The sequence below is a fragment of the Limanda limanda genome, chromosome 16 (assembly GCF_963576545.1).
Source record: "Limanda limanda chromosome 16, fLimLim1.1, whole genome shotgun sequence".
Taxonomy (NCBI): Eukaryota; Metazoa; Chordata; class Actinopteri; order Pleuronectiformes; family Pleuronectidae; genus Limanda; species Limanda limanda.
In genome coordinates this window covers 15,812,922-15,826,557 of record NC_083651.1, presented here as the reverse complement: position 1 = coordinate 15,826,557, position 13,636 = coordinate 15,812,922, and the positions used below count along the sequence as shown (strand labels likewise).

Here is a 13,636-nt window from a genome sequence, read left to right as displayed (position 1 = left end):
TCTAAAATCATGGGGCAAGTTATTCTGGTACTCAGGTATTCCTTCCTATCTGTCATACTTGATATAGTTCCTAAATTTCATTCATTGAGGTCTTCAATATTATTTAATTTAACCAGTTGAAACCTGCAGGAACCATTAGTCCAAAGTCAGTTAAAAGTAAATACTAAACGTACATTAGTATAAAAGTATCATACATGTGGAGCTTACTCTGTGCTCTTACGGTTGATAAAAACCACATGTTAACTTTTCAACTCCTAATTGCTGGGTTCACGATCATGGCAGACGTAAAATGGCACTGCAGACATAAAAAGGCTGTGAAACCTTGGCTCTAATTGCCACAGTTTCTCTTTACAATCAAACAGGTCTCCTGGGATGGCATCACTCTATACTTCAATGGTGGTAGCGCTATCTGAATTTGAAAAGCATGTTGGCCACCACAAGAAATAATTGTAGAAACAAAGGTATACATGCAAACGTGGATAAGGAACAAGAATACATGATTGTACTGTATATAAATCCTGCTCCACACCTTCAGTAATGTGTAAAGCAGATCTTAAAATGAGAGGAAAACATCACATCAGTTATTCTCTTGTTGGATAAACACATGTTTAACTGGTTTTATAGTTTTGCTTTGTTGTATTTCAAAGCACCACAATGAAGTTACCCATTTGGCTTTATTGTGTTTTTATCCTGAATTATTCTAACTATGAATAAGAAAGATATAGTATTGTGCTTATGTCAAAAATAAATTCAATAGAATTCCTCTGCTCCAACACGACACACTGATGTGCATATTATGACACTGTTAATTAAATCACTAAATCAAAATCCTTCCTAATCATAACATAAGAAATATTAGTCTGTCACTCTAATTAGTAAATTAAATGTATGCACTTAATTCAGTCATTATACATAATCAAGTGCCTCATGCAATTGTTTTCAGACACGGAAAACAGATGACGCGGAGCGATAAGCTCTGACATAATGCTATTTCAGCTGTCCTTTGGAATTGTCTAATAATGATCTTCCAGAGAGGCAGTGGCCATCAATAGCCCCAGCAGGAGCAGATTCATTAGCGAGCTGGACTTTGGGGATCTGGCTATGGATCTGCCCGCAGAACTAACAGGCAAACCCAAGAAAAGCACTGCTTCCTCTAATTACATTCTGTCAGCCAGGCCATTATACAAGGTTGCATTACAAACAAGACGTTTTTGCCCGTGGACTGACCAGTAAAGAGTGGTTTAATAACCAAAGAAACTGACCGAGCCATTAAGCTCAGGCAGCTCCTGAAACTTCAACAACTTCCTTTGGCACAACTGGAATTTCATACGAGGCAAACCAAGATAAATTGCGACGGCAACACTTTCCTTGTCCACTTACTCCTGCAAACTACAACTACTGGTTCATTTAAAAAGATGTTCTCACTTTGCACATGGGGTGAGATGAAGCCATTGTTGCTTTGCCAAGAATTGCTCTCAGGAAAAAGAAGAAGAAAGAAAAAAGTCTCCATTTTCTCCAATCTCATATGGTCCCCCGCTGGTGTCAGAAAAGCAAACAGCAGTTTTACGAATCCACTAAGCAATGATTGCTTCTTTTGAAGGTAACATCAAATATTCATGCGACAGGAATACACACCTCATTAAATTTCACAAAAATGAAGTCACTGTTTCATTTTTCAGAACGTGAACATAAACAGCAACGTGATTAATATCAATTAATCAAGCAAATTTTATTTGTATAGCCCAACTTCAGAAGTCACAATTTGTCTCATAGGGCTCGACAAGGTGCGACATCCTCTGTCCTTAACCCTCAAAACCCCACGACAATCAGATGCCACTACGATCCACAATCCACCATCACTATCCTTGATCCGCCATCACTATCTCTGATTCTTGAGCCCCCATCATGATCTATGGTCCATGATCATGCAACATGCAGTATAAGGTGTCACAGAGAAGGTGGAAAAGAATGACTCGCAGCCCCTAATTTCATAAAAGCAAACATTTACAATGTTGTGCATTGTCTGGTTGAGGTCAAGGGGCTTTTTTTTTCAAATAAACTCTGTACAATACCTGCAGTGCTGCTCTATTCATTATTATAACACAGTTGTACACATGTATGCAGGTACATGGAAAAAAAAGCGAGGAGCAAAGGAGAGGTCACAATAACTGAACAGCAGATGATCCATCAGTTCAGTAACATTGGTTTTGTAAACGTTTGTGGCTCCTCAGGTGAATCTTCCTGTGGCCAATGAGAACACTTTTCTACCGAGTTAAAGAGACTTTTCCAACTACAGCCTCTCTTTTGAGGTTTTCTTGCACTTTGTAAAACGGTCTGCACACAACCTAAAAAGAAATATGTCCTTTCGGTGTAAACTGTGAAATAATTGGTGATTTACAACAATCATGTCTTCCAGCTTACTCGTTATCTAAGCTGCAGTTATTGACTGTAAGATAACAATGCCGTGTGGCAAACCCCCACAGGGAAATGTTCAGTTCTAAAAAAAAAACCTGTGTCCTTTTAATTATCGATTAAAAATCTAATTTGAAAACTGTACATGAAATATTTGTTTTCTTTAATTACTAAACATGTTGAAACTAAAGTGCAGTGCCGGAGTCTGCTTCTCAGTTTCCCTCAGACCTTGTCTCCCGCCTGTGCTCATGGTTCTTACAACACGTTATGTTATGAACACGTTATAAACACGTTATGAACCTCCCCTCAGCTCCTTAGACCTGCCGTGCTCCTTTCACCCACCAGGCCTCCTCAGTCCTTCCTCTCTGTTCCCATTCTCCTCCTGTGATCTGCCCTTTTCTCACACCTGTTTCCACCCTCCTCTGCCACCTTCTTGTGCATGTTGCTTCCTGTTTTCTGTTCCTGTCATCTCGCCTGCCTGGTCACCCATTCACCTGTAAGGCTGTTAATTTAATAAAAAAACAACTGCACCAGTAAAACATACTGCACATAAACAAATTGTGATTTGTGAGTATGGGCAATACAAATAAAATTTGATTGATTGATTGATTGATAAACATATTCTGTATTTTCTGCAATTACAGCCGCCTACATATATCTACCCACAGACTGAATTAGCTGTTATTGATATATCAGTAAAGCTAATATGGGCCAATAACAACATTGCAATGTATTGATCAGGCTTGATCCAGAGAAAAGGGTGGAGACTGAACTTAATGCCTTCTCCTCAAACAATGTCAATATTCCGTCCACCTGTTGGTTTGGACTTCATTTTTTAAAGTTTGTTTTAAATGTTTGGACACCTGTGTTTGGACGGCTCAGTGGCATTGAGCTACATTGGTATGAATCATGTTAGAAACAGGTTTTCATTCTAAATGTTCTGCACTTCCTAAATGAATTGGTTAAAGCAAACATGTAGTTGCACAGATGGACACACACACACTTCCTTGATTCAAAAAACACGTCTATGTATTTTTTTAATGAAGAACTTGCCCTTTTCAAGGCACACAAAAATTTCTATCTGCCGGACACATGGCTGCTTATTTTCTTACTCTGCATTACGTCATGTTTTACTGGTTTTGAGAGCTGTCCACTCAAATATCATAGTATAGTTTTTATAGTTTTTCTCTGACTATTTTGCAAAAAAAAGATAACTTCGGCAGGGCTATACTAAAAACAAAATACCCAATAAGAATATCTCATCCTCTTTGTTGTCCCCTCAGAGCTTTCACACAGCAACTTTTCATAGTTGCACATTGCCAACATGAATATACAGTACTATGAAACTATCAAATTGCAAATATTGTTCTGTTTCTCTAAATAATTTATTTTTTGATTTTTTAAAACTGTGTCATATATATATTAATGAATTAAACACATGCAATATCAGAAGAAATTGTGTTCTCTGTTCTTTAGCTGTAGATTTACATTGGGGGATTGTGTGAAAGTGGTTATTACAGATTTGCTTTGAGCCAACTTGACAGGGAGTCTGGAAGCCAGAGGGAGCACAGCGGTGGGGGGAGAATGCTATTTGCCAATCAACACACACAGATGTTAAACTGGTTTGGCAGATGGCACCTACATGGCGCAACTTTCATCTTATTAAAGGGAAAGTTATGAAAATGCCAACCTGTGAATAATACATTTTACATATGTAAAATGATAGAGGTGTGCAAAGTGAAAGACCAGTTAAATCATGTTAAAACTTCAAGATATAGAAACAGCAGGAGGAGGTCAGCTTATACACTTCAATTAAGTCAATCAGTATATTCCTCCATAGAAGATAATGAGACAGTGCAATTATGCATGGGCTGAACCATTATCCAAGCTCCCATCAGATTGCGATACTGCAGGGTATATACAATTAAGGCAGCGTGGGATGTAAAACCAGCCCTGAAACGTGCTTAAATATCCTGTAAGGTTTCAGTATACGACGAATATCATTTATTTTAATAAAGATACACTCAAATCTCTAATGACTTCTGCTGTTGCAGCATCATTTAATGCTTTTAAAATACTCATACATTTTCCTATTACATTACATTCCCTACAAAAGCAGAGCTGCAGCTGTGGTGTGCTGGGAGCTCACTGTGATGCTAGCATCTTATTTCATTATTAATTCAGCTCTAGCCATCTCACGCATTAGCGTGATGCTAATGCAATGTGAAACATACTCAAAACAAGGGAAAGAAAGAGGAATTCCTGATCTGCTATGAACAATGGATGGAATTTAGGGATGGAATTTTGAAGGAGCTCCAATGGAGAAAGAAAAAAACATATGATGGATAAAAAGAACTGCAGACGTTTGCTTCAGTAGAAACTTAACTCTAAAATGAAGGCACAGCAAGATTTGTGCTTTCATGTTCCATCTTTTCCACCCTTCGGGGCCTCGTAGCTGCAATAACAGAACAAATCAGTGTGTGTGCTTGTCACAGCCCTTCTGCTACATCTATTGAAAGTGTGCTGATGGACAAACACATGCTCTGCGTGTATTTCTGATGACATTAATAAGTCAAATAAATAATCATTAAGAAACAGATGACTGGATCAGTTAAAGATGTAACACCACACCTTCGTCTTTGACACATTAGATTTGTACAATACACCATACAAAGTTGTTATTCTTGGTGGTGTAACATCAGGGCCCTGGCCCTTTGGTAGATACAGCCTTGGGAAAACTGGACGATGCTGAGAGACAGCCTATGATTCAGCAAGGAACTGAGCACTTAGACTGGGTTTAAGGGCAAATATGTTATTTTTAAATAAAAAATACTAGTTACATTCAGACAGGGCAAAGGAGGTGAGAAAGAATAAAACCATCTGTCGCTGTATACGATGTTTGAGAAATATTCAGTTTACAAAAAAGAGGATGTAAAAGGGAAAGACAGATGTGACTGCAGAGCAGGAGCTAAATCCAAACCCTGAGGACAATATGTGATGTGGATATCATCCCAGGTAATGGTGCTTATCTGTTCAAAAGTGCGTATTGTCTTTTCTTTGTGTTTCATTATATTCTGTGTCATTGCAGAATATTGTTACCAACACAACACATACAAATCTGAATCAAATGTCTCCAGACCAACATCTCCAGAACCACCTCTATAAAGACACTCTGTCAACTCGTTTCATATTTTTTCTGACAGGAAAAAACCGTGTGCCAAACCTTTTGCATGTCCCCAACTGGGCAGCTATATTGAATGTATAAATAAATACAGACTAAAGTAATGCCACTTAATCAATACGCCCTTGAATTATTAACCATGACTTTTCTGAAAAGAAAATATATCACTCCAGTGATGTCCTGTCAGTGCCAATTTGGAAACAAATTTTGAAATACTCACTTTGAGTTGTTAATTTGTTCTATTATTAATAATATAAACTTAATATGATAACCTTTTCTCCTTGTGTTTATTCCATTGTTATGTTCTGTGTTTGAGCCATGCAGCGATAAAATCTGTTACTAACAAACTGGATACAGAATATAAACTTCAATAGATTATTGAGGAAAACATACAATCTAGTAATAATTCAAACTTCCTGGGCTAAACATTGGAAAGCATCTACATTAAGAACAAGCATGAAACAGAAATTATAGAAAGAAACAATCATATTCAACTCAAAATCAACTGCAATGACAGAAATCTTCCATAGTATGTTCCATAATCAGGCCACAATGCAACTTACAATATGCAAATGGCCTAAATGTGAGAAAAGTCCCCTTTTCACTCAGAGAATTCCATCTTTACTTTAATATACCTACTGCTGCAAAAATGTGAGTAAGAGAACAGGGACAGCAAAAAAAATTTGACAGTTCTGATACACTTGTGCACCACCAACACTGTGAAAAAGTATTCCCTTTAAAAAAAATAAAACGGAGCACCATCTTTGAAATCCCACACATGAATCAGGAAGAAACTGAGCATTTACTTTGGGTTTCTGCGCCTCACTTCTCTGTGCTGCAACAACAACAAGACGACAAGAGTCTGAAGCCCCGCTAGCAGCTCTGCAAGGCTGCACCACTGCACCTATAGTGCTAATGTCAGCAGAACAACATGCTTACAATGATATTTCTTACATGCTGATGGTGAGCAGGTAATGTTGACCATGTTCACTGTCTTTGCTTGCTGCGTTAGGATTTGCAATTAATTTTCTATTCCTGCAGATGGAAATGTGGCTAATTAACCACCTAGTAGTCGAAAACTTCCCATTAACCTAATGGTGGCGCCAGAGGAAAAGTCAGGCGATCATCAAAGTGATTCTCAGGGAACCATGAAGGTCTGAACCAGATTTTGAGCCAATCAACAAGGCAGATGTGGAGCTATTTCACCACCATTGCTATCCCTTTATCCCTGCTGTATGAGAGTGAAAGCTGTAACCAAATTACCATTTTGCAATTGAGCCAAGTGGAAATATACTTATTTGTGTTTAAGGAAAGTTTGATGCAAAGTCCAAATACAATCCTTATCTCCTTTTCTCATTTGCTATCCCATTACATGAAATAGTGTAAACATGTAACTTCATCATTCTTTCCCTCCGCTGTCTGTTTGACCAAAAAAAACCTATGTGATAGATTACCATGAAACTTTGCTGGAGGATGAGGTATGGGTCGGGGGAGAATCTCAGAAATTTTGGGGGGATCCCGATCTGGGTTGGATCTAGGAGTTTTTGAGAGACTGCTGTTTGGAATGTGTGGAAACACCAATTAAATTATTTTTGGGAGAAAAAACAAATTTGAGATACAGTGTTTTTCAACATATTCAGTGATTTTATAAGGGAATTTATTCATGGTTCTTGATGTAAAAAATAATCTGCTTTGCCAATGGGTGTGCTATTTGTGATTGTGTGCAATTTGGTGCATATCCAAATAAGGGGCGGTGTGGCCTAGGGGGTAGAGTGGGTGTTCTCCAACAAGAAGGTTGCCGGTCCAATCCCCACTCTTCCCCATCTGCATGCCGAAGTGTCCTTGGCAAGATACTGAACCCCTAAATGGCCCCTCACAAATGTTGAGTGTACTAAAAATGTAAGTCGCTAAATGACATGTATGTAAATATCTGGATCTTCTCACTATAAATGTGGTTTCATGAAGGGGACAGTTGTGGATTGGTGCCATTCTGGTTTCATTAATTTAATAAAAAAGCTTAACACAAAAGCATAAGGATATACAACTGTTGAGCTACAAACCAGTGTCATTACCAGTCCATTTAGTGCCTCCTTAGATTAATAATAAAGCTGATTGATTCAGACATACAAAAACTCTGGGGGGTTTCGAGAAGATGGACATTTACCTTTAAAAAGTGAGGAGAACATTTAGACTAATGCACAATGGACCTCAGGTTAATCCTGTTAAAGGCCAAGCAGGCAGCAGGACACATATCCATCCCCTCTTTTCACTCAGCCATAATGATGAAGAAATTACCTTTTCATTATCTTCAGTGAAGAGTTGTCCACTTGAGTTCTTGTTGATGGCCTGAGCGACTCCAATGATCTCTCCGTCGCTGTTGTGAATGGGCATGCAGAGGAGCGACCTGGTTTTATAGCCTGTCAGCTTGTCGATTTCCTCACTGAACCGACTATCCTGCAATAATCCAGGATAATCCAAAAGTTAAGATTTCCCATAAATTGACCAATAACAGGGTTGAGGATTGTTCTGGAAAGTGTTGCATGTGTCAAAGTGTCAGACCTGGGGTTTTGCTGAGGCAGCTGCTGTTGTGTTTGGACAGTGAAGCAACATAACTCTACATTTGCACTGTGATTGTTTGGACAGCAAACAACAGGTCTGCTGTTGGCTTTCCTTCTTCATTGATAAGGGCTTCTGGGCATCATTAAAACTTTGATGAAATATAGTATAACTTTTTTAAACTCGAGACAAACCAGTGGAAGTGTAGAAACTTCAAGAGAATATACACAAGGCCACAACCCTCTTAAAGTTGTTTCCCTGAGGAACTCCTACTTGAAACTATCACTGTAATCCCTTGAAACATAATTTCACCGAATGGCTTTTACTTATGCCAAAACTTGTGTTTTCTTGAAGCTTTTCTTTTATCATTACTTTTAAAAGATGTAATCTTTTGCCTGTTGCCTCTAACGTTTTGTGTTTGTGTTTTTATTTGTCCTCCACTTTGTAATGGTTCCTTTTAAAGATGCTACATGAATAAAGTTATTATTATTATCCTTATGGCCTGTGTCAGTTATGATTTGTGTGAACCTGACTGTTGTTGGTGGTGATTCCCATGCATCAACTCATGTTGCACAGCTTGACTGATGACTGACTGTGACAGACACAACCACAGACTTGATCTGTCCCTGTCTTTCTGTGACTCATGCGAATTGCACAAACTATCACGCCCGCGCACGCATGCACGAAGATGACGCGCACCTGATAGGCGTCAGGGATGTTCACGGTCTCTCCGTGCTCGGCCACGTATCCAATGATCCCTTTCCCCCAAGGCACCTGCACTTCGCCTGATTTCATCGAGGGCAAAACTGTGGTTCCTGCGTGCACGTCAAAGAACTTGGACACCAGTGTCTTCTTGTTGCCGGTCCCCTCCACCAGGAACAAGGAGCAGCGGTCCGCGTCCACCATGATGCAAACAAACACCAGGATCTTGTAGCTCAGGCTCGTTAGATCCAGGTCGTTGGAGATGTCCTTCACCAGCTCCAGGAAGAACTCCCTCTCGTTGTGTTCCTTGAGGTAATACTTGAAGTCCACGGCTGTGGACGGGTACTGGGGGATGTTGACCCTGGACTCCAGCAGGGCGCTGAGGATGTGCGCGGTGGTCGGGGGCAAGGAGCTCGCCTTCCTCAGCAGAGCTCTCCTCCTCATGCTGGTCAGCGGCTCCTGGGCCCTGGAGTTCACATGCTCGTCGTAGGTCCGGTTCACGTTCATGGCCTTGGACCTGGCGAAAGTTTTGCGCAGCTCCTTCTGCGAGGTTCTCCGCTTCAGCCCGTCGCACTTGCTCGCCCAGCTGCTGTCCTCCCCCAAGCCGGACTTGTCCTCCCGGGTCTCGGCGCCAGGAGCCGCCGCCGCTGCCGCCACCGGACCTTTGCCCGCCTGGTGGTGGGTCTTGAGCCATTTCTCCACCATGCTATAATTCCCCTTTCTGTTCAGGTATTCCTCGAATAACTCGGGATGCGAGTCCAAGAAACTTTCCACGTCGGAGAACACCACATTCGGCACTGCCATGTCTCCTCTTCCTCTGGTGGCCCCTCAGTGATCCAAACCCACGGAGGCGCGCAGAGCAATCGCATCTATCGGGCTGTCACTGGGGGTTAAAGTGGTTAAACTGGTTGAATGCCACAACTTCCAGGTCGCAGACGCTGAGAACACCCCCGGAGCTCGGGCTGCATGTCCAGGTTCCTCTCTGTGGGGAGAAGGATGGAGAATCCCTTTGCGCACCAGCAGCGCAGCATCTCCACAGCATCTCAACCCAGTGCGCTCAATTCAAAACACTCCAATCCCATCTAGTAAAACAAAGAAAAAAATAAAGAAACATGGAAGCAAATTCATGCTCGTGTCAAAGGAGAAAAAAAAATCCAACACAGAGCCACTAGCGAGCATCACCGTCGTTGGGGTCTTCTTGTGCGCAAATGACGCCGGCTGTGGTTGGCTCTGTCCCGCTGACGCTCGCCCCTCGTCACACAGACAGGAGCTCAGACTCGCCTCAGCAGCAGCCTGTGGCCATCTGAACCGCCTGCCCTCTTCAGTGAGAGGCTCCGAGGGTGATGGTGACGAAGAGGATGATGATGATGGGGATGGAGATGATGATAACTGGGGTAAATCCATCCATCATCTTCTCACCATGCGCGACATCACATGTTTTATGTAAAATATACTTCTAAAAAGAGGATTAGTGGTGGATGTGTTTGCTATTTGATTATTATTACACTCAGCAATAATCCTCTGGTAATCCTTCATAAAAGCTTAAGACCCAAGGTGGCTGCATTATAATTTAACGACAATATGCTTCTGTGTCGTCCACATAATGGATTCCTATGAGGGCTTTGGTGACGGTGCTGCAGAGCTGACAAGTGTATTCAAAGTGAGTGACTGTCGCCTGAGCGAGCCTGTGTTTCACAGCATCAATAATAGATTGATGCAACCCGACATTGCGTTTATCTCTCATCTCAGCCCAACTTTGGGAGGAACGTGGGAATCTGCAGAGGTCTGTGTCGTCTAGTTGTGTAACAGCGACGGTTGTTGGCGGAGGGAGGACTTCAGAAAATCAAATTCCTTCAGATGCGATTAGTGAATATGTGCGGGGTCTGGACGCTAGAGGGAGCAACACTCCACAACTTGGAATAGATATATAGACGCTCAGGTCAACTCTGCAGTCTTTGTTAGTGACCTACAATAGATATTTACTGTAAGCATCTCATGACACCAAGAGAAACTCATACCGTCTTTTATCAGCTTGACCCGACAAATTCACCAATAAACTGTCACAATCAGCATCGAGCATTACCTGGTCTAACTTGGATTGAGGCCAAACAACCTTAAAGTATCACCCTAAAAATAAAAGTGTAACATTTATGACTTAAACGCCATTTTACAACATCAAACCCTTTTTTTGCAAAGCTACAAAATGTTCTAGTGGCTCATTAAAAGGGTTTGGTGGACGACAGAGTTCAATGCACTGCAAATTACGAAATTGCATGGAAATAGAAAAAACACTTTGACGTGACACGCAGTGCAAGAAGTCACACCACATTCAGAGACATAAACAAGCTGCAGGTAGCAAAAATTACACCGGAATTGTTTTCAGGGGACCCGAAAAAGTGATGAAGCTGCCAGTAGTTCAAGGTTTTGTGATGCAATTGAAGTCTGCTGCTCATCAGTGGTGCTGGAACTTCCCAAATTTTGAACCACAGCCAGGTTCATCACTTTTTTGGGAACCCTGGAAACATTTCAGATGTCGTTTTCACTTAATCGGAACCACACGTGTACAGTTAGGGCTGTCTCTCTGTGTGTGTATATGTCACATGATACATATTAAAGCAGCACCAAGTCACACCAGTAGTATTCCAGTGTTGCAGTCTGGAATATATCAGGTAGCATTTTAGCTTGATTCACAAATCTACTACATTACCCAAGTATAGTAAAACAAAATAAGGGGGTAAATACTTGTATTTAGTCTGACATGGTTATATATTCACTTTTAGGGACATGACCTCTCAAACACATTCCAACAAACTTTTAGTCTTACGTTTATTCAACTTGAATATTCAAAATGGACACAATAAAAGACTGTAGAGGAAATCCTAAACAGACAGGCATTATTATTCTTGAAAACAAATATTAAGACCAATTTCAGTACAATCTATGGAACTATGGAGAAAAAACTAGATGACAGTCAATCAGCGAACTTAATACACAGCGTTCAGTCCCTACATTCAGAATACAACAGTATATGGTTTGATAATTTATGTTAGAAAAAGAACCTGTTAAAACCAGGGGATATAGTTTGCTCCACGTCAGCAGTGCATTATCAGAGAACAGAGGTACAATGGTGACAAAGATTGGCCACGAGTGCCAACATCTCTCAGACTGCTGGCTGCTCTCCCTGATTTTGAAAGAATGATAAGTCCTGGCATCTTGAGCAGTTTGTCCTGACACAACATAGACAGCATCGTGTGACAAAGTAGAGTTCTTTATGAAGTCGCAGACTTGAGATATGCTATGAGGTCGGTACGCTCATTCTTCTTTTTGATGCCGGCGAAGATCATCTTTGTTCCTGGGATGTATTTCTTGGGGTTTTCCAAATAAACCATCAGGGTGTCCTCCTCCCAGACGATACCTGGAAATCAAGTGAATAGACACAGAGGAGAAACATGTTTTAGCCACGATTTCTGCTTAAAATATGTTGAATTCACACAAATTTACACAAGGACTTACCTTTGCTTTTGTTGGCATCAGTGTAGGAGTAGCCGTCTGCCTGGCCTGTTTTGCGGCCGAACAGACCCCAAAGGTTGGGTCCAACCTTGTGCTTTCCACCATTCTCCACAGTATGGCACTGGGCACACTTCTGGACAAATGCTTTCTTGCCTTTGTTAATGTCTGCTGGCATATTGTCTATTAAGAGAAAAACAGAACAATTGTACTTAATTGCCTTGCTAGAATCACATTTACAACAATCACACAATGATAAACGATTCTAACAATCAACAATTCAAGGTTTCTTTCATAAATCAAATTTCTGCTTGTGTAAGACTATAAAAAGTATTTCCTCCTTCAGCCAGAGGGGGCGCTCCAACACGGCCCTGGTATTTATACCAAATCGGTTTAGTTTACATCCTTTTTAACATTTTTACATTCAAAAGGAAACATTCTTGACTATCACTGTTCATGTATGTTTCTACTATTAAGATTAACGGGAAAACAATGTACAGTGGGCCTATTCTATACAGGCAAATCACGTTGGTATTTAAAAGAGGGAAAACTGGTTTGTGAGTTAACAAGAGAAAGTATCAGAAACTAGTGTGAGTAAAATGGACGGATGTTTAAAGTGAAAAAACGAGGCTGAGATAATGAAATGAAAAGAGAAAGAACCGGCTCCGGAAACACCGGCCGGCGTTAGACCACGTTGCACATGACGGAAACCGGCAAAGACGGATCGAAGTAGCATTAAAAACACTATTAACCTGGTGAAAACACACAGAAGAGCTTTGTAAATAAAATTTTATTTTCTTACATTTTGTTTTTGGGTCTTCAGGCGACTTGCTGAGGTGTTTTCACTCCGGGAGGTGTCCTCTGCTGCCTCGGTCACGACCGTAGACTGTGTGACTCACGAGCGGACGGTTTCCTCGGAGTAGAGTTACACCCTCTGACGTCATCGGTCAGCTGACCTGTTTCATCACGCCGTTCAATGGGAGCTGTTGTGAAACTTCCCAATGTCAAACTACAACTAACCTCTTCTACGTGTCTGAGTATCACTCTCAACCGGATTCACAGGAATGCTCTCGAGTCAGTGCATAGAAACATTGAACAACTCATTCAAAGTATATTGTTGGAAGGTACTAATGAAAGGCTGTGATGGACGAAGTACTCAAACACTTTACTTCAGTGAAAGTACAAATATAGGCAGCTAGAATGACCCCAGAGCACATTCCTCCACCGAGGCCAAACCGTCCCCTTATGAAACCACCTCAGATTTGCACCAACTTGCCC

General features: G+C 41.0%; 2 protein-coding genes across 2 annotated transcripts in view; both read right to left on the bottom strand.

Annotated features, from left to right (window-relative positions):
* Positions 1–9,663, bottom strand: part of pde11a (phosphodiesterase 11a) — a 39,546-nt gene extending 29,883 nt beyond the window's left edge. The window contains exons 1-2 of the mRNA XM_061088192.1: positions 8,849–9,663; positions 7,889–8,047 (exon numbers count right to left, since the gene is read on the bottom strand). Coding sequence (XP_060944175.1) covers positions 7,889–8,047; positions 8,849–9,655 — 966 coding nt within the window. The 5' untranslated portion in view covers positions 9,656–9,663. The remainder of the gene's footprint in view (positions 1–7,888; positions 8,048–8,848) is intronic.
* Positions 9,664–11,660: 1,997 nt separating this feature from the next.
* LOC133021373 (cytochrome c-like) lies at positions 11,661–13,266 on the bottom strand. Its single transcript, XM_061088193.1, has 3 exons — positions 13,161–13,266; positions 12,365–12,541; positions 11,661–12,266 (listed from the first exon to the last, which is right to left on the bottom strand). Exons 2-3 carry the CDS (start codon positions 12,534–12,536, stop codon positions 12,121–12,123), a joined length of 318 nt encoding a protein of 105 aa, XP_060944176.1. The 5' UTR covers positions 12,537–12,541; positions 13,161–13,266; the 3' UTR covers positions 11,661–12,120.
* Positions 13,267–13,636: the final 370 nt, after the last annotated feature.

What these genes read in the sequence shown, in the direction of transcription:
- LOC133021373 (XM_061088193.1), bottom strand. Translation starts at nt 12,536, where the DNA reads ATGCCAGCAGACATTAACAAAGGCAAGAAAGCATTTGTCCAGAAGTGT. An exon ending in TGATGCCAACAAAAGCAAAG is followed by an intron (nt 12,267 to 12,364) that starts GTAAGTCCTTGT and finishes CTTGATTTCCAG; the next exon opens with GTATCGTCTGGGAGGAGGAC.